A 24922-nucleotide genomic window follows, 5' to 3' on the forward strand; every position below is an offset into this window, starting at 1 on the left:
TAAATTTTACTCAGTAGAGAAGTTGTATTACATTTTGTTTAAAAAAATGTCTTGGAAGCATCAATGGTTTGCTTTTTATTTATTTATTTTTAAAATTTTTTAGTTGTAGATGGACACAATACCTTTATTTTATTAATTTATGTGGTACTGAGGATCGAATCCAGTGCCCCTGCATGCAAGGCAAGCACGCTACCACTGAGCCACAACCCCAGCCCCAATGGTTTGCTTTTTAAATTGGTGCTTTAAAATTATGCATAAGCCCGGTGCGATGGCACACACCTGTAACCCCAGTGGCTCAGGAAGCTGAGGCAGGAGGATTGCCAGCCTCAGCAATGGCAAGGTGCTTAGAAGTCAGCGAAACCCTGTCTCTAAATTAAAAAAATACAAAATAGGGCTAGGGGTGTGGCTCAGCACTCAAGTGCTCCTGAATTCAATCCCTAGTACCTCACTCCCAAATTATACATAATAGTGGAAACAGTTATATTTGCACATACACAGAACATAATTTGATCACTCTCATTCCTCTATACCCTCTATTTTCCCTCCCCTATGTCCACCCACTTACGCTTCAATGGTTTTTCACATCATTGATCGACAAAATTTTCTAATAGGGCAAGTGTAGCAGGCAAAGGACAAATGGATTGATTGCTAGTCCAATAAAATCCAATTGTTAGATATTCATAGTTGTACTTCTTAGTTACCTTAAAATTTTTGGCTGCTTTCATGATCTTACCATATTTATTTTTTTCAAATATTTTTTTTTTGGGCTGGAGTTGTAGCTCAGCAATAGACACAATACCTTTATTTTATTTACTTATTTTTTGTAGTCCTGAGGCTCAAAACCAGAGCCTCACCTGTGCTAGGTGAGCACTCTACCACTGAGCTACAACCCCAGCCTTAGTTATTATGTAGGCTGGCCTGGAGCTTGAGATCCTCCTGCCTCAGCCTTTCCAGTTGCATGCACCACTGAACCTATCTAAGTGGATGACTTATTTTTTTTTTCCCTATTTGGTAAATTAGAAATATAACAACAAATGGTAACAAAGAAAATTAAATTTTAACAAATGTAACCCATATGCAAAGTATTCTAAAATGTATTGGCTTTTAGCTAAATGAGATAAATGAATCAATGTAATCTTTATAGTACTCCTAAGAATAGCATAATAGGGGGGCAGGGGTTGTGGCTCAGTGGTAGAGTGCCTGCCTCATACATGGGTTCGATCCTCAGCACCACATAAAAAACATCTAAAGAAAGTATTGTGTCCATGTACAACTAAAAAAAAAAAAAAGAATTAAAAAAAGAATAGCATTACAGGATTTTTGTTAAAATTCTAATTTAATTCATATTAAACAATTTGTGAAGATACATGAAAAGGTAGTAGTACCCGTAGTGCTAAATCTGTAGAGCTCAGAACAGGGGGATAGGTGGAAAATGTTTCTAGTCTCAGACTCCTTTATTTTGCCTCCCACACCACTACTGGATTTACTTGTTGGATGTCCCTTGATTAACCTCTTTGTTTCTATTTCCTTAGCTGCAAAATGAAAATAACAGTAGAATAGACCTCATAGTGTAGTTGTAAGAATTAAATGAGAAAATACATATAAGTAGTCTAAAGTGCTCAGTGCTTCCTATTACTAGAAAATCAATCTGTGCAGTCAGCATGTGATCACTTCCTTGCTGAAAACCTGTCACTTTATTCCTTTTATTGACCAAAGGATGTTATTCTATTCACCTTAATCAAAAATAACTTCTTCAATTCCTCTGGTTTGGGCTGTCACTATGTCCTTTACCAGATCATAAATGCCCAGATCCTTTTACCCTACCAGATCCATTAGAAGTCTTTCAAAAATTAGTTACTGAACTTTTTTCCACTAGAGGACAAGCCACCTTGTGAGGTATTAGAACACCTAAAGAAGATTTACGAAATAAATAGTCCGCAGGGGAATACCCGGTCGAACTGACTACCAAGTCAAAACTTTTTAGTGAAATGCCCATTTTTCATTGCTTTTCACTGACGTCAACTGGTCACTGACCTCCCTCTGACGCAAAAAAGGCGTGTTTAGGGAGACAGCTGGACTTCTTCCTTGCCCTGCCTTCCAGGGACCGGCAGGCGCCGTCCCCAGCCCTGCCCGCTAGCCACTTTGGACACCATTGGTCCGCTTTCCCAGAGAGGCCGGCTGCAGTATGGCCCCGCCCACCAGTGGGCGTGGCCTCTCCTCCCCGGGGCCGGGGCGGTGGGGGTTGCTGCGTCCGCCATCTTGGGTTCCGCGGTAGCGGTGGCGGCAGGGGGGCGCCGCTTCTGGGGAGTGGCTCTTCTCTCCCCTCCCTCCTCCGGCTCGGTGGCGGCAGCTCCTCCCACTAGGGGGGTGGGTGGCGCGACGGCGGTGGCATCTAGGCCATGGCGGCGACTACTGCTAACCCCGGTGAGGAGACGGAGGACTGGGGCTCCCCTCAAGGGGGAGGGGCCGAGGGGCTGACGACTGAGGAGACCCGGGGCTGCGCGGCGGTGGCGGGGCTGACGGCGCGGGGCGGGCGGGGCACTGGGCGGTGGGGGAGGGGTGCCATGGGGGAGGGCCCGGCCCCGGGGACGGGGGAGTCCTAGCGGGAATTGGGGGTCCGCTGAGTGAGAGTGGCCGCGGCGGCCGGGCAGCCTCCTCTCGGGCGACGTGCCGGTGTGTGCTCAGGTCGTCTGTCACCCTGCGCCGGCGGCAGCTGCCTGGGGCCGGCTCCGTGGGCGCCGTGGCTGCGCTAACTTCCAGAGTAGTTGGGTTCATAAACACCGGACCACGTTGCTGTTGAGCTGAGGCGTTGCTTTTGGAGTTTAGTTTTCATTTTAAAATTTAAAAGTCTTGACGATCTACTCAGGGGTCTCTAGGCTTTCCCTCCCACCACCACCCCGGGCTGTATTTTGAGATTTTCTTCTTAAGTGCTAGGAGGGCCTGTGCTGAGGGCAGAGGTTTGGGTCGTGGTGGGGGTTCGGGACCCCAGGTTTAAACTTTGTCAGAACTAGGTCGAGACAGTTCCCATTCTTTCAGAAAAAGTTTAGTTCCGTGACGTTTCTCAGTGAACATTAATTAAAGTCTCGCCGGCCACGTCTAGGACATGGAGTAGGGTGTAATGCATATCTAGAGAGTTCAAATCTTCTAATTTTTACTTCCAATCCTCTTTTCGCTATATTACAGTTATTTCTCCCTAGGAAAAATTTTTTTTTTCAATATCCTTGGTCATTGCCTTGCAAAGTAAAATATATCCTTTCCCAGAAATCTTTTTTTTTTTTTTTTTTATCGGATGTGATTGCACCATAAACTGACGCCGGAAAATCACAAGTTCCAGGTTAGCTTCACAATTTATTTTGTCTTAAAAAAAAAAAAAATGGGCTGGTAGAGCGCCTCTGCGTTCGATTCCCAGTACTTAAAAAAAAAAAAAAAAATGGAAGAGGTAGAATTCCTTGCTGTCATTCACTGTTGAAATTTAAATTAGAATTTCTTTATGTCTCTGAAAGGCAGGTTTTGATACTAAAATTGAAATCACCGTGAAATTTACTGTCTTTTTCACAATGCTTCTGGGAGCAGAGCTATTTTTCAAAAATATTTTTTTAGTTGTAAATGGATCTTATATTTATTTATTTATATGCGGTGCACTGAGGATTGAACCCAATGCCTTACACATGCCAGGCAAGTCCTCTACCACTGAGCCAAACTCCAGCCCCCAGGAGAGAACTATTTTAAGATGTTGAAATGTCAGACGTCAATATTAACATTTAATCTTCAAAAAATTTTTATGGGAAAGGGCAATAAAATTAATGGCTAAAATTCTCTTGAAGAAAGTGCTGAGTGATGGAGTAAAACTATTACAATTGGCAAAATGCTGTTAGGGACACCTAACCTTGGAGTGAAATAACTTATCTGTGAACTAGGGAGCAAATAAACAAGACTTTAAATTGATCACACATTGCAAAATTCTTATATAACCCTAGTCAAATTGCAAAGCATTTCTCTTATTAAGAAGTGGCCTGGGTAAACAAGTCTTAGTGCATATGTCAGAAGCTTTTTTCCAGCTGTGTGGGTGTGGTTGCTTTATTTTGTTTTGTTTTGTTTTTTTAAACAACACTTACCAGAATGACAGTCTCTTGATGGTATTTTCATTAGCTGACCAATATCAGCTTAAATTTCTAATCACAAAATAACATTTTTTGGTTCAGTACCCTTTGTTAATGAAACAGATGATTTTATTTATTGTTTTTTGTTTGCTTATGCAATTTTTAGATGTTTCTCTTTAAAAAAAATTTTTTTTTAGTTGTGGATGGACACAATGCCTTTATTTTATTTATTTTTATGTGGTGCTGAGTATCGAACCCAGTGCCTTACATGTATGAGGCCAGCACTCTACCACTGAGCTACAACCCCAGCCCTTAGATTTTGCTTTTAATGTTAAAAGATTCTTCTATCTCTTCTAAGTTTATCAATCCCACAGTCAATACATGATAATTAAATAAGAAAATGTATTTTTTCTTCATTTTTCCCTTTACCCCTTTCTATCAAAAGGAAGATCATAGATGTGTAATGGTTGTTATGTAATGGTTGGGGTTCGTGACATATCTTTGGTCCAGAACCCCAGGTTAAAACTTTATCAGAACTAGGTTGAGACAGTTCCCATTCTTTCAGAAAAAGTTTAGTTCCGTGACGTTTCTCAGTGAACATTAATTAAAGTCTCGCCAGCCACGTCTAGGACATGGAGTAGGGTGTAATGCATATCTAGAGAGTTCAAATCTTCTAATTTTTACTTCCAATCCTCTTTTTGCTATATTACAGTTAATTCTCCCTAGGAAATAACTAGATGACTTTGGTAGCTTGTTGAATTTTGGAAAATGAGGTCCATGAATGTGGATGGACATAGGGTAGAAATGTACTGTGTTCAGTGAAAAGAAAGTAAATGAATTTTTAGTCAGAATCCCTTGCTGCAACATACCTTCTTACCTTAGAATCATTTTAGGGACCAAGAAAATAATCCTATTTTTTTAAAACTTTCTACTTTGTATTTTTGCTGGAGTTGAATACTGGTTGTTTCCCTATAGTTCTTGTTAGTTCTGTCTTATATGTTTTCAAAAGATTTTTTTTTTTAAATTCACTTTTCAGCTGGGTACAGTGGTACATTTCTGTAATACCAGCGGCTGGGGAGGCTGAGGCAGGAGGATCGATAGTTCAAAGCCAGCCTCAGCAAAACTCAGTGAGACCCTGTCTCTAAATAAGATACAAAATAGGGCTGGGGATGTGGCTCAGTGTTGGAGTGCTCCTGAGTTCAGTATCTGGTAACGCTCCCCACGCCAAAAAAAAAAAAATTCACTTTTCTCTTAAGCTTTATTTAAGTTAATCTTTATTTAGGGTTAATAACAACATTTCATCATGGTAATTGTACTTATTCTGATTTATTTAATATTTAAAGTGCTGGAACTTGAACCCAGGGCTTTGTACATAATAGGCAAGAGCTCAACTGCTGAGCTACATTCCCAACCCGCTTATTCTGATTTAAAGACTGCTGGTGGCAGTCTTTCTTCATTTTTATCATATCTCAATATGGTGTTGGATCAGAAGAGTATGATATATTTTGTAGTCTGTTGTGTTGCAGTGATAGTTCTAAGATGATGATGATGATGATGACTTTTTTGTCTGTATGAATTGGTAATTCTTCATACTTTATTATTCATTAGTTCTACTTACTAGTGGCAAATAGTCTTTCTTATGTATAGATTGCTAACAATTTTGAGGAACACTTTAAAAAAATTAAAAAATATTTTTAGCTCTAGATGGACATGGTATCTATTTTTTTAATGTTGTGCTAAGAATTGAACCCAGGCCCTCACACATGCTAGACAAGTGCTCTACCACTGAGCCACAACCCCAGCCCAAATTTATTCCTTTTTAAAAAAATGTTACTTTAAATTTTTTATTCTTTTTAGTTATACATGACAGTTGAGTGTATTTTGATATTATACATACATGGAGTGTGACTTCCTATTCTTGTGGTTGTATGTGATGTAGAGTTTTTCATATATGAACATAGGAAAGTTATGTCTGATTTGAGGAACATTTTTAAAATTGGATGTGCAATTTGAAATGGACCAAAGGACTAGTTGGGAAAAGATTAGTTTTTTTTTTTTTTAAATATTGTTTTAGTTGTTGATAGACCTTTATTTTATTTATTTATACACAGTGCTGAGAATTGAACCCTGTGCCTCACACATGCCAGGCAAGTGTGCTACCACTGAGCCCCAGCCCCAGCCTCAAGATTAGATTTTGATTTGATTTACAATTTAATATTCAAACATGAGATGTGAATTAGTTGGTAATGAGTGTAGGTTTTTCCTCTCTTGATTCTGTTATTCTCATTAGCAGAGAAGTCTTTGTGTTCTATTATGCACAGTTTATTGTGGATGGAAAATATAGTAGAAGGCAAAAGAGGAATGCTGTTTGGGTTTGTAAAGGCTGACATTTAGGAAAAAAAAATTCTTTTAATGTAATTCTCACCAGTATAATTATAGTTTTAAAAAGCGTCAATTAACAAAATTCTTATCCATTACCTTTGTTTGCCTTTTTCAGATATAGGAAAATAGTAATTCAGGCAGCATAAAATTAAGATGTCAAGATACTTCTTAAGAGGATTGGGGATATAGCCCAGTGGGAGAGCACTGCCTAGCATGTGTGAAGCCTTGGGTTCAATCCCTAGTACTGCCAAAACAAGCAAAAAACACCAAACTTTTAAAAATATATTTAATTGCAAAGACCGTTCAAAAATTCATTAAGTGTATTTTACTAATTCAACAATTGAAATATAATTAACATTTTGAAAAGAAATCCCAATCTGCCTATCTTTTATGCAGTAGATTAGTGGTGGCATCCTGAATATTCTGTATTTTCTTAGAAATTAAGAAGTAGAGAGGGACTGGGGATGTGGCTCAAGCGGTAGCTAGCTCGCTCGCCCTGCATGCGTGTGGCCCGGGTTCGATTCTCAGCACCACATACAAACAAAGATGTTGTGTCTGCCAAAAACTAAAAAAAAAAAAAAAAGAAGTAGATACTTCAGTATTCTTGGAACTTTAGTTTTCTTGTTGCTTTGAAATACTGGTCTCAGCTTAGTTTTTGGCATGCTATCTCCCCTCCGCATTCAAATAGTTTACTAAGAGATGAGAATAATATGTTGTTTTATGGGTATTTTGAGAAGGTGTTTTGTGTTCTTTGTGTGGACCTTGAGAGCTTGTTTGGAGATTCTAATAGGGGAGGGCAGCTACTCATATACTATCTATCTATCTATTTATTTATGTTTATATATGACAGTGGAATCATACAATTCTTATTATACATATAGAGCACAATTTTTCATATCTCTGGTTGTATGCAAAGTATATTCACACTAATTCATGTCTTCATACCATACTCGTATACTCTTGACTGAAGAACAGTCCTCCTGTACCAGGGAAGGTTGTCCTCTTTGACCAAGCTGACAGCTTTGACGAGTTGCATTTGGAGTGGTGACAGAGGAAGGGAACACCCACCTAGCCAGCCAGATCAGTCGAGTCAACCCTGGGGATCGTGGGGTGACAGATGTTGTATCTAGATTGCCCTTACATCCTGTGTTTTCTGTGTGGATGACTTTCTTCTAAGGAAATAACAATAGGAATTTCAACAAGCCAAGTGGTAGTTGTTCTTCAAAAACTAAATTGCAGTAATCAAGAAAATGAAACCAGCTGAGAATGTAGCTTAGTGACTGAAGACTTGGCTAGCATGTGCAAGACCCTGGGTTCTACCCCAGTGCAGCAAAAAAAAAAAAAAAAAAAAATCCTTTATTCTTGAGTTAGGTCATAACATCTTGAAGTTGCTTAATTCCAAAACTAATAAAATTAAATCCTCCATTGTGGAAACTGTCTTTGGAGCCATCTTTTCCCCCTTAGGCTAGTCAGAATATTTATTTTAAATGTTAATTCTCTAGCGGTACAGTCTATAAAGGGGTACAATTCTGTCCAATGTTTCTGTGGTTATGTAGTTTATTTTACTTACTTGTAACAATAAAAGAACACATTTAAGGCCCTTCTGAAAACCACATCTAATGATAGGTACTACTTGTAGTCCACCTGTTTTTTAAGAATGTTGTCTCATCATGGTGATTTCAGTAAGTAGACATCAGTGAATGAACTTTTGAGTTGGAAACAAGACAGTTCTCTCATTTTCAAACAAGATAGTTGTCAAATAAGATAATTCTTTGGTTCATAAGAAAACAAACCCAGGGGGCTGGGGATGTGGCTCAAGTGGTAACACGCTCGCCTGGCATGCGCGGGTCGCTGGGTTTGATCCTCAGCAACACATAAAAAATAAAATAAAGATGTTGGGTCCACAGAAAACGAAAAACTAAAAATTAAAAAATTCTTTCTCTCCCCCTACCCCTCCCTCTCTCTCTCTCTCTTAAAAAAAAAAAATAAGAAAAAGAAAACAAACCCAGGGCTGGTACTGTGGCTCATTGGTAAAGCACTTGCCTAGCATGTTTGAGGCCCTGGGTTCGATCCTCAGCACCACGTAAATAAATAAAATGAAGGTATTGTGTCCATCTACAAATAAAACAATATATTTTAAAAAAAGAAAAGAAAAAGAAAACAAACCTAGAGAAAGGAATGGACACATTTATTAATTTCCTCTGTATGCCAGAGTACACTTTCCTATTTTGTTATTTAGTCTCTACATCAGAAACTTACCTCTGACTTTTCAGATAAATTCTCTTAATTTATGTCTTGTTTTGTCTTTTTTTCCTTTTGTATTTTTTCTCCACATTTTCACCACAGTTTGAATGGATAAAGTAAGTTTTATGGCTTCAATAATGTAATTGGAACATAAATTTAATGAGAGCACTTTTGCTTTCCATATTCACCATCGTATGCCAATTCTTACAGTAATGTCTAGTATATAAGACCAGAGTTCAGTGCATGTTTGTGGATTAAATGAATGAATATAAAACCCAGCATTGGTGGTTTATTCTTTTTTTTTTTTTTTTTTTAAATAGATGTACACAATACTTTTGTTTTTATTTTTATGTGGTGCTGAGGAACGAACTCAGGGCCTCAAACGTGCTAGGCAAGTGGTCTACCGCTGAGCTACAACCCCAGCCCTGTCCAATGTTTCTGTGGTTATTTATTTTACTTAGATGTAACAATAAAAGAACACACTTAAGGCCCTTCTGGAAACCACATCTAATGATAGGCACTATTTGTAGTCCTATCAACTTAGCAACTTAATGAAATCTCGCAGGATCTCACAGAGTTGCCCAGATTCTCATTAAGTTGCTAGGGCTGACCCTGTCTCATAATATATATATATGTATATAAATAAATAATTAAATAAATTATTCTTTATGTTAATATGAAAAAACTCTTTGAAGAAGGAACACTGATAAAGCCGTTGACATCAATAATTGAAATCAGGGGCTGAGGATTTGGCTCAAGCAGTAGCGCGCTCGCCTGGCGTGCGCGGGGCGCTGGGTTCGATCCTCAGCACCACATAAAAATAAAAAAAATAAAGATGCTGTGTTCGCCAAAAACTGAAAAATAAATATATATATATTTAAAAAAAATAATTGAAATCAATTATTGATGTCAATAATTGAAATCAATAATTCATTTATAATACTTTAGTAACTATTATTAAAGTTTATTAATAGTATGATAGATGTTCTAAATGTATTATTTCAGTCCTCATATGTATTATTTCATTTAATTTAATGTTTTTTGGAGGTAAGGGGTTACTGGGGACTGAATTCAGTGCTTTACAACTGAGCTACATCCCCAGTCCTTTGTGAGACATGTTCTTGCAGAGGTCCTCAGATTCTCATTAAGTTGCTCAGATTCTCATTAAGTTGCTAGGGCTGACCTCACACTTGTGATCCTCCTGCCTCAGTCTCCCAAGTAAGTGGCTGGATTTACAGGCATATTCTCACTGCACCCAACATAGTCAGCATTTTTTTTTTTTTTTGGTAGTGCTGGGGATTGAACCCAGGGCCTTGTGCATGCTAGGTAATTACTCTACCAACCAAGCTATGTCCCCAGCCCTAGTCAGCATTCTTAATTGCTAAATTACAAGACTTTTAAAATTATGTCTTGGTATTATTTACTACTGAGATGTACTACAATGGATAGCTTTTGAGAGGAAAAAGGAGAGCCAGGTATTGCTTTTTTTATTTTATTAATATTATTTTCAGTACTGCAGATTCGAACCCAGGAACTTGTGCATGCTAGGCAGGTTCTCTGCAACCATTGAGGTACATCCTGGTCCAGTATCACCTGTTTAGCTGATGAAGAAGATGAAATATCACATCAGGCAGCCTGTAGGACAGTATTACTTGGGATGGAGAGAGAGTGCAGGGTGCTGAACAAGGAGCTGAAGGAGTGCAGTTTCCTAAAATCTTTTGTGTATCTTTCTATGTTCTTTTCTCATAGTTCTGTGTTTCAGCTCTTTCAATAACTTTTAAGGTTTATACTAGAATCCTTCTGAGTTCTTTTACTCCATAATTGAACTGTTTTGATGAGCTGCTGCTTGAAACTTAGTTTCAGAAACACTGCTTTGCCAGGTGTGGTGGCACATGCCTGTAATCCCAGTGGCTCAGGAGCCTGAGGCAGGAAGATCACAAGTTTAACAACTTCGATCACCCCCCTCAGCAATTTAGTGAGGCCCTGTCTCATAATATAAATAAATAAAGAAAGAAGAAATAAAGAAGGGAGCAAGGGCAGGGGCTATAACTCCTCAGTGGTTGAGCACCCCTGGGTTCAATCCCTTGTAGAAAAAGAAATCAGAAAGAAACACTTCATTGCTTGTTCTTTTTGACTGTCTGTACCCTTCTTTATCCCTTTTGCCTGTTCATTTTCATTTTCTTGCTCAGTATGCTTCTATTATTATTCTGTCATTCCTTGGGCTAGAACTTCTAACTAGATAGTAAGCCAAGCAGCTGCCTTCATTTCTACCTGTTTGCTTACTTACTTGCCTTCTTTTTTAGTACCAGGGATTGATCCCAGTAGTGCTTAATGATTGAGCCCCAGCTCATATGTATGTATGCCTCAGCCTCCCAATCTGCTGGGGTTATAGTGCCCCTGTGCCCATCTATCTACCTGCCTTTTTAATTGCTGCTTGCCTTTCTACCTTGTTCAGCATTTACTTTTCTATATTTTTATCTATTTTAAAACACATCTCTAGGGCTGGAGATGTGGCTCAAGCGGTAGCGCGCTTGCCTGGCATGCGTGCGGCCCGGGTTCGATCCTCAGCACCACATACAAACAAAGATGTTGTGTCCGCCGAGAACTAAAAAATAAATATTAAAAATTCTCTCCCTCTCTCTCTCTCTCTCTCTCTCTCTCTCTCTCTCTCTCTCTCTCTCTCTCTCTCTCTCTCTCCCTCCCTCCCCTCACACTCTCTCTTAAAAAAAAATTAAAAAAACCACATCTCTGTTTGAATAATGTTTAATGTACTACATAGTTCCTCATTAATATTTCCTTTAAAACTCGGCCTTTCCTAACTTTTCTGTATCTTTCCTAACTTTTCTTTTCTTTTTTTTTTTTGAAAGAGAGAGAGAGGGTTTAGGGAATTCTGTAGTGTAAATTAGGTTGGTTTTCTGCCTTTTCCAGTTTTGTTTTAGAATTCAGTTCTTGTGGGTCTACTAAGGCAATGTTCTATTTGATCTCTAGTTTCAAACTTGACTGCTCCTCTTTCCATCCTTGTGGTTTTATGTCATAAATTCCTTCCTTTAAAAATATGTGTGTGTGTGTGTGTGTGTGTGTGTGTGTGTGTATATATATATATTTTTGTTGTATGTGTGAGGAGATGAGGGAGTAAAAGTAGGTGCATATATTTAGTCTACTATCTTATTCAGAAATCACATAGTTTAAAATTTTAGCTGGGCGTGATGACACACGCCTGTAATATAAGTGCCTTGGGAGGCTGAGGCAGGAGGATTCCAAATTTGCGACCAACCTCCTCAAGTTTCGAGACTGTGTCTCAAAATAAAAAAAGGACTGGGGATGTAGGTTAGTGGTAAAATTTGATCCCTAGAAAAAATGAAAGAATGAATGAACAAATAAATAAAATTTATTTTAGAGGTATCTTTATCTTTTCAACTTGTCATTCTCATTTTGGCTTTTATTGCTTCATTTTTTATGAGTCTAATTAATCCACATACTTCTGTAATTTACATTTAAATCTTGTCCCCACTAACGCATCAGATCTATAAGGGTTGGGATTTTTGTCTGTTCTATTTATTGATTTATCTCCAGGGCTTGTAATAGTACCTGGCATAGTAGGCACAAATAAGTGTGAGACCTTTCAGACTTTGGTTATGAATATAATATATTAAAAATTATATTAATATACTTTTCTGTAATTTTGTTTTTGTTTTGGATTGAGGATTGAGTCTTTATCACTGAACTATAGCCTCAGTATTTTTCATTTTTTAATTTGAGACAGGGTCTTGCTGTGTTCCCAGGCTGGCCTCAAAATTGGGATTCTCCTGTCTGAGGCCTCTCAAGTTGCTAGGATTACAGCATGCACCACTGTACCCAGCTGTAACTTGTTTTTGCCATGGTCATATATGTAGTGGATATCCTATCTCATTAGTATAGAACAACTTGGAATTTTTTGTTTTTGTTTTATTTTGTTTTTAGAGATGCAGTCTTGCTATGTTGCCTCAGGATGGACTCAAGCTTGCAATCCTCCTTCCTTTGCCTTCTGTGTAGCTGGGATTATAAGTGCATGCCACCACACTTGTGTGGCGCGCGTGCCTGTGTGCGTGTGTGTGTGTATGTGTATTCCCCCCTGTACTGTGGATTGAACCCAGGGCCTCATGCATGGCAGATGCTCTACCACCGAGCTACATCCTCAGTTCTTTTTATTTTTTTAAGATAGGGTCTTAACTAAGTTGCCAAGGGTTGACCTGGACGCAAGCTTGTGGACCTCCTACCTCTGCCACCTGAGTAGCTGTGATTCCATGTGTGTCCACATGCCTGGCTTTTATTTTATATATATATATATATATATATATATATATATATATATATATATATATGTATGTATATATATATGTATATATATATGCATATGTGCATATTTATTTAAAAATTTTTTTTATAGCAGAAAAATACACATAGTGAAATTTATCTTCCTAACCATTTTTAAATGTATAGTGTTTTGTTTTGGTTTTGGGTACTGGGGATTGAATTTAGGGGCACTTGACCACTGGGCCTCATCTATAACCCTATTTTGTATTTTATTTAAAGTGAGGGTGTTAGTTGCTTAGTGCCTCACTTTTGCTGAGGCTGGCTTTGAATTTGTGGTCCTCCTGCCTCAGCCTCCTGAGCTGCTGGGATTACAGGCTGGCTGTAATCCATTGAGCCTGGCTGCAAGTATATAGTTTGATGGCACTGAATACATTTATATAGCTGTACAACCATTACCGCAGTTTACCTCCAGGTCTTTTTTTCATCTGAAATTCATACCCATTAAACAGTAGCTCCCCATTCCTCCTCCTCCTAATCTCTTGCAACCACCATTCTGTTTTCTGTTTCTAGGAGTATGAAATGATGTAGGTACCTCATATAAATGAAATTATACATTGTTTGTCCTTTAGTAACTGGTTTGTTTCATTTAGCATAATATCTTTAAGGTTCATCTATGTTGTTTATGTGTCAGAACTTCCTTTTTGAGGCTGAATGATGTTCAATTGTATGTCTAGACTACTTTCTCTTTATCCATTCATCTTCATCCCCATATTTGGGGTTTTGATACTATTTCCAAGAATTCTTTGCCAAATTCAATGTCATGAAGGTTTCCCTCTGTATTTGTTTTTTATTTTTTTCCTCTACCTTTAGGTATTTGATCCATTTTGATTCAGTTTTATTATATGGAGTAGGGTCATTCTTTTGCATATAGGTATCCAATTTTCTCCCTACTATTTGTTGAAAAGACTGGTCTTTTCTCATTGAATGATTGTGGCACCCTTGTTGAGAATTCATTGACCATATTTGTGAGGTGTTTTCCCTAGATTCCTTTCTTTGCTCTGTTCTATTCCATTTATCTATATATTTGTCTTTATGTGAGCACCATATAGTTTTGATGATTGTAGCTTTATGATGCCTCATTATTTGGGGGGGCATGTAGCTCAGCAGTAGTGTTTATCTAGTATGTGTAAGGTCTGGGGTTGGATCCCAGTGCTGCAGAAAAAGAAAAAACAAAAACCCCCACACATACAAAATTACAGACATATCACTATTTTAATATTGGCATTTCAGTGTGTTCCCTCCCTTCTCCCTCTCTCTGTGTATCTTTCCTCTCTCTGGTGCTGGAGATCAAACCCGAGGCATGGTAGACTGAGCTACATCCCCAGCCTTTTAAGTATTCTCTATCCAGTATTAAAGTGAATATGTATTAAAGATAATTATATGTGCTTTACTCTTGTATTAAAGACATGTATTTTGTCTTCAGCGTTTGGTACAGTTTGTTATAATTTGTAGGAAATTGTTTTTTCTTTTTCTTTTTTCTTTTTGGTACTGGGGATTGAACCTAGGGGTACTTTACTACTGAGCTAAATCCCCAGCCCTTTTTATTTTTTAAATTTTGAGACAGGGTCTCACAAAGTTGCTTAGAGCCTTGCTAAATTGCTAAGGCTGGCTTCAAACTTGCAATCTTCCTTCCTCAGCCTCCTGAGTCACTGGATTATAGGTGTATGCCACTATGTCCAACAATGGAGGTAGATTTTTAAAAATAAAATTTGAAAAAAAAAATTCCTAAGTGGTTCATTTGTTACACAAATTAGGCATGTCATGAGTCATTACTACCATCATTTCTTTTTGAGCATTTTATTATCTGTTAGTTTTGTAATGCTTCCTTTATCACTCCTGTTTTTGGTGACTTACATTATTTTTTTCTGTTTCAGAAAAGCAAGTTTTATTTTTCTTAATGGCTATTTTTTTAATATAATTTTTTATTGTTGTTTATTTTTTATGTGGTGATGGGGGTTGAACTCAGGGCCTCATGCATGCTAGGCAGGTGCTTTACCACTGAGCTATCTGCCCAACCCCACACAGTATCTTTATTTTTATTTATTTATTTTTATGTGGTGCTGAGGATTGAACCCAGTGCCTCACGCATGCGAGGCAAGTGCTCTACCATTGAGCTATACAATCCCAGCCCAAGTTTTTTTTTTTTTTTTTAAGAGAGAGAGAGAATTTTTTAATATTTATTTTTTAGTTTTCGGTGAACACAACATCTTTATTTTTATGTGGTGCTGAGGATCGAACCCAGCGCCCTGTGCATGCCAGAAGAGCGCGCTACCGCTTGAGCCACATCCCCAGCTCCCAAGTTTTATTTTTTAAAAAATATTTTTAGTTGTATGGGGCTGGGGATGTGGCTCAAGCAGTGGTGCGCTCGCCTGGCATGCATGCGGCCCGGGTTCGATCCTCAGCACCACATACAAACAAAGATGTTGTGTCCGCCGAAACTAAAAAAATAAAATATTAAAAAAATTTTTTTAGTTGTAGATGGACACATACATTCATTTATTTATTTTTATGTGGCGTTGATGATTGAACCCATTCTTTTTTTTTTAATAAGTATTTATTCTTTAGTTGTAGTTGGACACAATACTTTTTTTTTTTTTTTTAAGAAAGAGTCAGAGAGAGGGAGAGAGAGAATTTTATTTTATTTTATTTTTTTTTAAAGAGAGAGAAAGAGAATTTTTCAATATTTATTTTCTAGTTTTCGGTGGACACAACATCTTTGTTTGTATGTGGTGCTGAGGATCGAACCCGGGCCACACACATGCCAGGCGAGCGCGCTACCGCTTGAGCCACATCCCCAGCCCATAGAGAGAGAGAATTTTAATGTTCATTTTTTTTTTTAGTATTTGGCGGACACAACATCTTTGTCTGTATGTGGTGCTGAGGATCGAACCCAGGCCACACACATGCCAGGCAAGCGCGCTACCGCTTGAGCCACATCCCCAGCCCTGAACCCAACTCTTCACACGTGCTAAGCAAGCACTCTACCACTGAGCTACAACCTCAGGCTTCAGAAAAGAAACTTATATTTAGAAATAAGTTTATAAGTTTGGGAGAATATGTTGAGTGATTAAAAATCTGTTGCTGTAATTTCTGTCAGATTGTGTGTGTGTGTATGTGTGTGTGTGTGTGTGTGTGGGTGGGTGTGTGTGTATGTGTGTTTGGTACTGGGAATTGAACCCAGGGCACTGTACCATAGAGCTACAGTCTCCAGCTCCTTTTTATTTTGACTCAGGGATTTGATAAATTGCTGAGACTGACCTTGTATTTCCGATCCTCATGCTTCAGCCTCCCAAATTGCTGGGATTACAGGCATGCATCATGGTGCCTGGCTAGACTGGTTTTTATAGAAGGTACTTGAGTTCAGCATACTAAAAATACTTCTTAACCTTGTTACCCTTAATGTCACAATAAGTTTCTCTCCAATTTTAATGTAGTTAATCCATCTGTGGCCGTGGTTTTCATCTCTAGAATGAATGCATGAATACAATAAATAGAACTAATCTTAGCATACCAAATCTAGCAGTTTATTAAATGAACCATACATTGTTATTGTGTAGTTCCCCAAGGTTGCTAAAAGAACACAAATTGGAAGGATTCTCTTGCAGTTCTAGAGTCTCAAGATCTGAAATGAAGATATTGAAAGGGCTGGTTCTATATGAAGGCCTTGAAAGAGACACCGCTTCCTATCTTCTAGGTTATAGATCAACCACTCCCAATTTCTTTGCCTCTATCTGAATATTCTTCTCTCTCTGTCTCTCTTTATTTTCCCCCTTAGACAACAGTCTTTGGGTCTAGAGCCCCTAACCCCCAATCCATTGTGACCTCAAGCTTAACTAATTGCATCTTTTTTTTTTAATATTTGTTAATTGACATTTATTTATTTATTTATTTGTGGTGCTGAGACTCGAACCCAGTGCCTCATGCATGCCAGACAAGTGCGCTACTGCCAAGCCATAACCCCAGACCAACTAATTGCATCTTGAGAGACCTTATTTCCAAATAAAAACACATTCTGAGGTTCTGGATGACATGCATTTTTACAGGATGCAACCCATTACTATTTTCAAGTAGGGTTGTTCCAGGAACTAAAAAATGGTTCCGAGTAGCCAGCAGTTGTGGTACATGCCCATTATTCCAGTGACTCAGGAGGCCAAGACAGGAGGATGCATATTTGAAGCTATTCTCAGACTTAGAGAGACCCTGCTAAAAATTTAAAAAGTGAAAAGGGCTGGGAGTGTTTCATGTCATTAGCAAACTAAAGGGAAGATATGATTTTATTAACAGATGTTTTATAAAAGTATTTATTTCTGATAAAATATCATATTTGCTTTAAAAATATGAGAATCAAGTCCAGAAAAAATAATAAACAAGGTGAAGATTTCCATATTCATTGTGGAAATTTTCTAGGTCAAGTTTTTTTTTTTAATAATTTTTAGTTGTAGATGGGCACAATACCTTTATTTTATTTATTTAATATTATGTGATGTTGAGGATGGAACCCAGTGTTTCACACGTGCTAGACAAGCACTCTACCACTGAACCACAACCCCAGCCTCTAGATCAAGTTTCTTAATCTTTGTATGCTATGAACCCTCTTGGTAGTTTGGAGACACCTATGGAACTCTTCTTACAGTATTATTTAGTATATATAGCAGGGTGCAGTGATGTATGCCTGTGATCCCAGCAACTTGGGAGGTTGAGGCAGGAGGATTATGAGTTTAAAGCCAGCCTCAGCAACGTAGGGAGGCACTTAGCAACTCAGCGAGACCCTGTGTCTAAATAAAATATAAAAAAAAGAACTGGGGATGTGGCTCCATGGTTAAGCACCCCTGGGTTCAATCCCCAGGACAAAAAACAAAAACAAACAAACAAAAAGTATGTTATTCAGTACATAAGATGATAGTGTATCAATCGATTTTTCTTTTTATTGCAATGGTAATGGTATGTTTGTTTAACCATTCCTCTGTTGAAAGATATCTTTTTTAAAATCAGTTTTTGGTTATTACAAATAAAACTGCTATGAAATTTTGTGTACACTTTTTTAAAAAAAATATTTTTAGTTGTAGACGGACATAATACCTTTATTTATTTATTTTTATGCGGTGCTGAGGATTGAACTCTGCCTCACATGTGCTAGGCAAGTGCTCTACCACTGAACCACAATCCCAGCCCCTTGTGTACAGATTTTTGTGCAAAGGTAGGTCTTCCATTTTCCTAGGAAAAAATGCCTGGGCCAGTCATCTCGGTACCTGCCCCTATTCTCAGTGGTTATGGAGGCTGAGACAGGAGGATTACAAGTTAAAAGTTAGCCTCAGCAATTTAGTGAGGACCTAATGAGCTTAGTGAGACCCTGTCTCAAAATTGAACAACAATGACAACAACAACAAAAAGTACTGGGGATGTGGCTTGGTGATTAAAGTCAGAATGAGATGAAACTAGATTCCCCACATCACCAATTTTCCTTCTGAGTTATTGTCTTGAAATCCACGTACAATAAAGGAAAGGAAGAATAAAGTATGATGTATTTACATGAGAAGAGAGAATGAGAGGGGACCAGATAGCAGATAAACCCATTTTTGTGTGCTAACTTAGGGGCTTATGTGGTTTGGGGTAGAGCATGGAGCTAAATCTGTGTTAAACAGGCATTGAAAAAGTATCAAGGCTATTGGTTTTGTCCTTCAACCTGAATTTTAATCACCTCTCATTTGGGTTTACCTACACCTTCTATTTTCCTCAAAAATGTAATGTTCTTTAGTCTGAATTTTAATCCTTCTTGTAACTCCGTTTGGGTTTATTCCCATCTTCCATTTTCCTATGGTTGTACATGATGTGGAGTTTCACTGGTGGTATATTCTTGTATGAACAGAGGAAAGTTATGTCTAGTCCATTGTACTGTCTTTCCTATTCTCATTTTCTCTCCCTTCCCTTCATTCCCTTTTGTCTAATCCAATGAATTTCTGTTCTTCCCTCTGCCCCTAACTTATTGTGTTAGCATCCACATGTCAGAGAGAACATTTGGTCTTTTTTTTTTTTTTGGATTGGCTTATTTCACTTAGTATGATAGTCTCCAGATCTCTCAATTTACTGGCAAAAATTATAAAGTCTTTTTTTATGGCTGAATAATATTTCATTGTGTATATATACCACTTTTTTTTTTCCAGTCATTTGTTGAAGGCACCTAAGTTAGTTCCATAGCTTAACTATTGTGAATTGAGCTGCTGTAAACATTGATGTGGCTCCGTAACTGGAGTATGCTGTTTTTTAAGTCCTTTGGGGGATATACTGAGGAATGGGATAACTGGGTCAAATGTTGGTTCCATTCCAAGTTTTCTTAGGAATCTGCATACTGCTTTCCAGAGTGGTTGCACCAATTTGCAGTCCTACCAGCAATGTATGAGTGTACCATTTTCCCCACATCCTTACCAACAATTTATTATTACTTGTATTCTTGCTAATTTTTATTCTGACTAGAGTGAGATAGAATTTCAGTGTAGTTTTAATTTGCATTTCTCTAATTGCTAGAGAAGTTGAACATTTTTTTCCTATATTTGTTGATTATTCATATTTCTTCTGTGAAGTGCCTGTCCAGTTCCTTTGCCCGTTTATTGTGTTATTTGATTTTGTTGTTGTTGTTTTTTGGTGTTAAATATTTTTGGGTTCTTTATATATCCTGGAGATTAATGCTCTGAGTTGCAGGTGGCAAAGATTTTTTCCCATTCTGTAGGCTGGCTGTTTATGTTCTTGATTATTTCCTTTGCTGTGAAGAAGCTTTTTAGTTTGATAATCATTTCTTTATTGATTCTTGATTTTACTTCTTGCGCTTTAGGATCTTTTGTAGGAAATCGGTTCTTAAGTTGACATGATGAAGATTTGGGCCAACATTTTCTTGTAGTAGGTGCAGGGTTTCTTGTCTAAGGCCTAGGTCCTTTATCCACCCACTGTGAGTTGAAATTTTGTGAGAGATAGGAGTTCAATTTCATTCTGCTACATATTTCAAGTTTTCTCAGTGTCATTTGTTGAAGAGGCTATCTTTCCTCCAATGTATATTTATGGTGCCTTTGTTTAGTATGAGGTAACTGTATTTATGTGGGTTTGTTTTTGTGTCTTCTATTCTGTCCTGTTGATTTTCATGTCTGTTTTGGTGTCAATATCATGCTGTTTTTGTAACTATAGCTCAGAAGTAGAATTTAATGTCTGTTTTTGTGATGCCTACTGGTTCACTTTTCTCACTATATCTTTTCATGACTTTTGCCCATGTTATATTTGAACTGTTTGCCTTTTTAGTGTTGAGTTTTGAGAGTCCTTTTTATACTTTGGATATTAGTTTTTTTGTGGATATATGATTTGCCAATGTTTGCTCATCTCTGTAACTTGTCTTTTCATCCTTTGATGGGTTCTTTTTTTTTTTTTAGTTTTCGGCGGACACAACATCTTTGTATGTGGTGCTGAGGATCGAACCCTGGCCGCATGCATGCCAGGCGAGCGTGCTACCGCTTGAGCCACATCCCCAGCCCGTTTGATGGGTTCTTTTGCAGAGTCTTTTAGGATCTGTATACCTTATATCTCCTTTTCTAGAATTTTTGTTTTGGCTATAACTTCTAACTTCCCACACTGTTTAAATTGTGAAAGAAGATATTTCCAAAAGACTGCACATTTTCCAGTCTCAGGTGAAAAACAGAATCCTGTATTTTATCGTGAGTACAATATTAGCTGTATTTTTTTTTTTTAATGGCCTCAGATCTAGTCTACCTTGGCATATTTTTCAGGGACACTTGTATCTCTAGATGTGTTGATACATGCCTATAATTCCTGGAATTTAGGAGGCTAAGGCAGGACTGTTGTAAGTTTGATACCAGCCTGGGCAATTTAGCAAGACTCTATCTCAAAATGAAAAATAAAAAGGACTTAGGATGTATCTTAGTGGTAGAGTACCCCTGGGTTTAATCCCTAAAACCACACTCAAAAGAAAGAAAAGAATGTGTATTTTCTGTTGTTAGTATGTTTCTATAAATGTTAATCAGAGCCTGTTGGTTGATAAAAGTTGATTTCCTCCATTTCTTTATGTATTTTCTTTTCTCTTTCTCTCTCCCTTTCTCTCTTTTTACTATTTTTAGTTGTAGATGGAAACAATACCCTTATTTTATTTATTTTTATGTGGTGCTGAGGATTGAACTCAGTGCCTCACACATGCTAGGCAAGTGCTCTATTACTGAGCCACAACCAGCACCCCCCTCCCTTTTTTTTTGAGGTGATGGGGATTCAACCCCTAGCCATCTTTGCTGATTTTCTGATTGTCATTTGTCAGAGGGGCTTTCAAGTCTCCAACTATGATTGTTTTCTCCTTTCAGTTCTCTCAGTTTTTGTTTTGCATATTTTGCACTTTTCTTGTTTGGTGCATGCTGATTTAGAATTGCTGTATTTTCTTTTTCTTTTTTGGTACCAGGAATTGAACCCAGGGATGCTTAACCATTGAGCCACATCTGTTTTATTTTGAGACAGGGTCTTGCTTTGTTGCTTAGGACCTTGCTAAGTTGCTGAGGCTAATTTGAACTCAAAATCCTCCTGCCTCAGTCCCCCGTGCTGCTGAGATTACAGGTGTGTACCACTGTGTCTGGTGTTTTCTTGGCGAATTGCCTTATTATTTTATTTTTAAAAAATATTTATTTATTTATTTATTTATTTGAAATCTTTGGTGGACACAACATCTTTGTTTGTATGTGGTGCTGAGGATCGAACCCAGGCCGCACGCATGCCAGACGAGCGCGCTACCGCTTGAGCCACATCCCCAGCCCCGAAATGAATTTCTTGTACATAGCATGTATTGTTGGGTCATGTTTTCTGATTCACTCTGCCCATCTTTGCCTTCTAATTGATGTATTTAGACCATTTACATTGAATAAAATTATTGGTATGTGAAAGCTTAAGTCTGCTACTTTATTTTTTCTTTTCTCTTTGTTTTGTTTCTCTGTTTTTTTTTCTTGTCTTTCTGTAGGTTAATCATTTTACCAATAGTGTTTTATAGTATACCTAATTGGATAGCCTTCTAGTGACTGTTTTAGGCATTACACCATATATAAACTACATAGTCCAGTGATGTCTTCATTTTACCATTTTGAGTAAAGTGTAAAAACCTTACCTCCATTTGTATGTATAACCCTCTTATATAATTATATTAAGTATATGGGCTACATATTAGAAACACATTGGACAGTGTTGTAGTTTTTACTAAACATAATTTAGAAAACACAAAATAAGTGAAACTATTGATTTTTACCTGAATTTTGCTTACTGTGGTCTTTCTTCTTTTCTTTTTTTTTTTTTTTTTTTTTTAAGAGAGACTGAGAGAGAGGAGAGAGAGAGGAGAGAGAGAGAGAGAGAGAGAGAGAGAGAGAGAATTTTTAATATTTATTTTTTAGTTCTTGGCGGACACAACATCTTTGTTGGTATGTGGTGCTGAGGATCGAACCCAGGCCGCACGCATGCCACGCGAGCGCGCTACCGCTTGAGCCACATCCCCAGCCCCTTCTTTTCTGATGTTGCAAAATTCCCTCTTTTATAATGTCCCTGGTGTTTAAATGACTTTCTCTAATCAGTCTCTTAGGATAGGTCTGCTGTTGGCAAATTCTTTGTAATTTTCCTTTATTGGAGAATGTCTTAATTTCCCCCTTATTCCCTAGTGATATTTTTACTGAGTGTTAGGATTCTAGGTTGGCAGTTCTGTTCTTTCATACTTAGAAAAAAAATGTCATCCCACTTATTTCTGGCCTCCCATGATTATTGATGAAAAGTTAAATGTCATTTGAATTGTTTTCCCCTTGTAATTAAGGTGCCATTTTTCTGTAGCTATTTTCAAGATTTTTCCTTAGTTTTTACTTTCCAGAAGTTTAATTATGATGTTGTTTTAATGGATTTTTTGGGGTTCATACAACTTCTTGAATCTGTAGGCTTATATCTTCCACCATAGATGGTAATTTTCAAGATGTTATCTTTTCAGCCCTGCCTTCTTTCTCATGTCTTTACAAGATTCCAGTGACAGAAATGTTAGATGTTTTTGTTTTAGCACCAGGGTTCCCTAGGCTCTGTCAATTTTTTTTTCATGTCTATTTTTTCCTACAGTCTGTTTTCTGTCATTAAGATTAGGTAATTTCTAGTGTTTTGTCTTTCGTTTCACAGATTATTTCTTTTATGTCCTCTGTTCTGTTGCTGAGATCATCATGAAGTTTTATTTCAGTTATTATATTTTTCAATTCTAAAATTTCCATTGAGTTCTTTTTTTAAAAAATATTTATTTGTTTGTTTTAGTTGTTGATGGACCTTTATTTTTTATTTATATGCAGTGCTGAGAATTGAAGCCAGTGCCTCATGACATCCAAGGCAAGCACTCTACCGCTGAGCTACAACCCCAGCCCTCATTGAGTTCTTTTTATAACCCCTATTTCCTTACTGAAATTTTTTTCCCCTTCATTTGTTTCAACTGTGTTTTTAGGTGCTTTTGAAGCATTTTTATCATACATACTTAAAAAATGTTTGTTAGTTAATTGTAACGTTGTCATCTCAGTGTTGGCATCCATTCATTCCATTTGAGATCTTTCTATTTCTTGATATGACAGGTAGTTTTTTAAATTAAAACCTGGAAAATTTTGTGTTGTGTGATGTTGCATGTTTAAACCTTTTTTTTGCTGCCTTCCATTGACATGACTTTGGCAGGAGAAAGGGAAGTATTATATAGACTGCTAGGTAGAGATAGAATTTGAGGTTCCCACTTTGCCTTTTTTTTTTTGGTACCAGGGATGATTGAACTCAGGTGCGCTTAACTGCTTAGTCCCATCCCTACCCTTTTTACTTTTTTAAAAAATTTGTGACAGGATCTCACTAAGTTTCTTGGGGTCTTGCTAAGTTGCTGAGGCTGGATTTGAACTTGCCATCTTCCTGCTGCAGCCCTCCGAGTTGCTGAGATTATGAGCGTGTACCCCCACACCCAATCTCATTTGCCTCTTTTGACACCTGAGGTGAGGACATCTTGTTATGCTGAGTGATGATGGGAATTACAGATCATCCCTCCCACATACATGGTAAAGGGTAGGTCCTTATTTCTGACCAGGGAAGATGAAAGTTCTGGATCTCTACTTGGCCTTCTCTGATGGCGCCCTATATGTTGAGGTGCCTTGTTGTAGCTTTACAAGTGCAGAAGTCTGCACTCCCCACTCAGCTTTTACTTATATAGGTAAGACTGGGGTCATAATTTTTCCTGTCAAAATTGGCAGTTCCCTAAGTATTATCTTGTTTTGTGAAGGTGCCCCTTTTTCTGATCCTTTGGCTAGAGAGAACAGGCTTTTGAGGGGCTATTTTTGTCTTTGCCCCTTGACATTTCTAGGTTTCTGACTTCTTCAGCCCCATGTCTGGAACATAGGAGATAAAAAGAGAATTCTGGGAACTTATCTCTATGTCATTCCTCTAATCATGAGGTCTCTAGCTGTTCTGCCTTTCTCACCAATTTTCAAAGTACTCATATTTGTTTTATATAACGCACAGGATTTTTGTTGTATTTAGCAGAAGGAATAGGGAATGGTATATGTACTTCATTGTTCTGGAAGCAAAAGTCAGTGTGTGACACTTAAGAAGAAAATGTTATAAAAAATGGGGAATACAGTTTTTCTATTAGGTGATTAGGATATAATGTAAAGCTGATATAATCAAGTGTTTAGTACTGAATAGGATTAGAAAAATACATTAATGCAAAGTGCAAGTGTAGAAAGACACCAAATGTCCACGGCCATTTAATGTATAATAAAGGATATACTTTTAAATAAGTGAGGAAAAATGGAATATTAAGCAAACAATGT

General features: G+C 37.6%; 1 protein-coding gene across 10 annotated transcripts in view; it reads left to right on the forward strand.

Moving 5' to 3' along the window:
* Window positions 1-2237: 2237 nt before the first annotated feature.
* Window positions 2238-24922, forward strand: part of Arnt (aryl hydrocarbon receptor nuclear translocator) — a 74826-nt gene continuing 52141 nt past the window's right edge. For 3 of the 10 annotated variants that reach the window (XM_078027625.1, XM_078027624.1, XM_078027626.1), the window contains exon 1: window positions 2238-2424. Coding sequence is in view for 8 of the 10 variants with exons in the window: in XM_078027624.1 (XP_077883750.1) it covers window positions 2400-2424 (25 nt within the window). In the remaining 2 variants the exon portion in view is untranslated. Of the gene's footprint in view, window positions 2425-20491; window positions 20774-24922 lie in introns of those variants that run through there. The other 7 variants (XM_013361160.4, XM_021730422.3, XM_021730419.3 and 4 more) reach the window with 5 other exon arrangements.

This window comes from Ictidomys tridecemlineatus, chromosome 11, assembly GCF_052094955.1.
Source record: "Ictidomys tridecemlineatus isolate mIctTri1 chromosome 11, mIctTri1.hap1, whole genome shotgun sequence".
Classification (NCBI taxonomy): Eukaryota; Metazoa; Chordata; class Mammalia; order Rodentia; family Sciuridae; genus Ictidomys; species Ictidomys tridecemlineatus.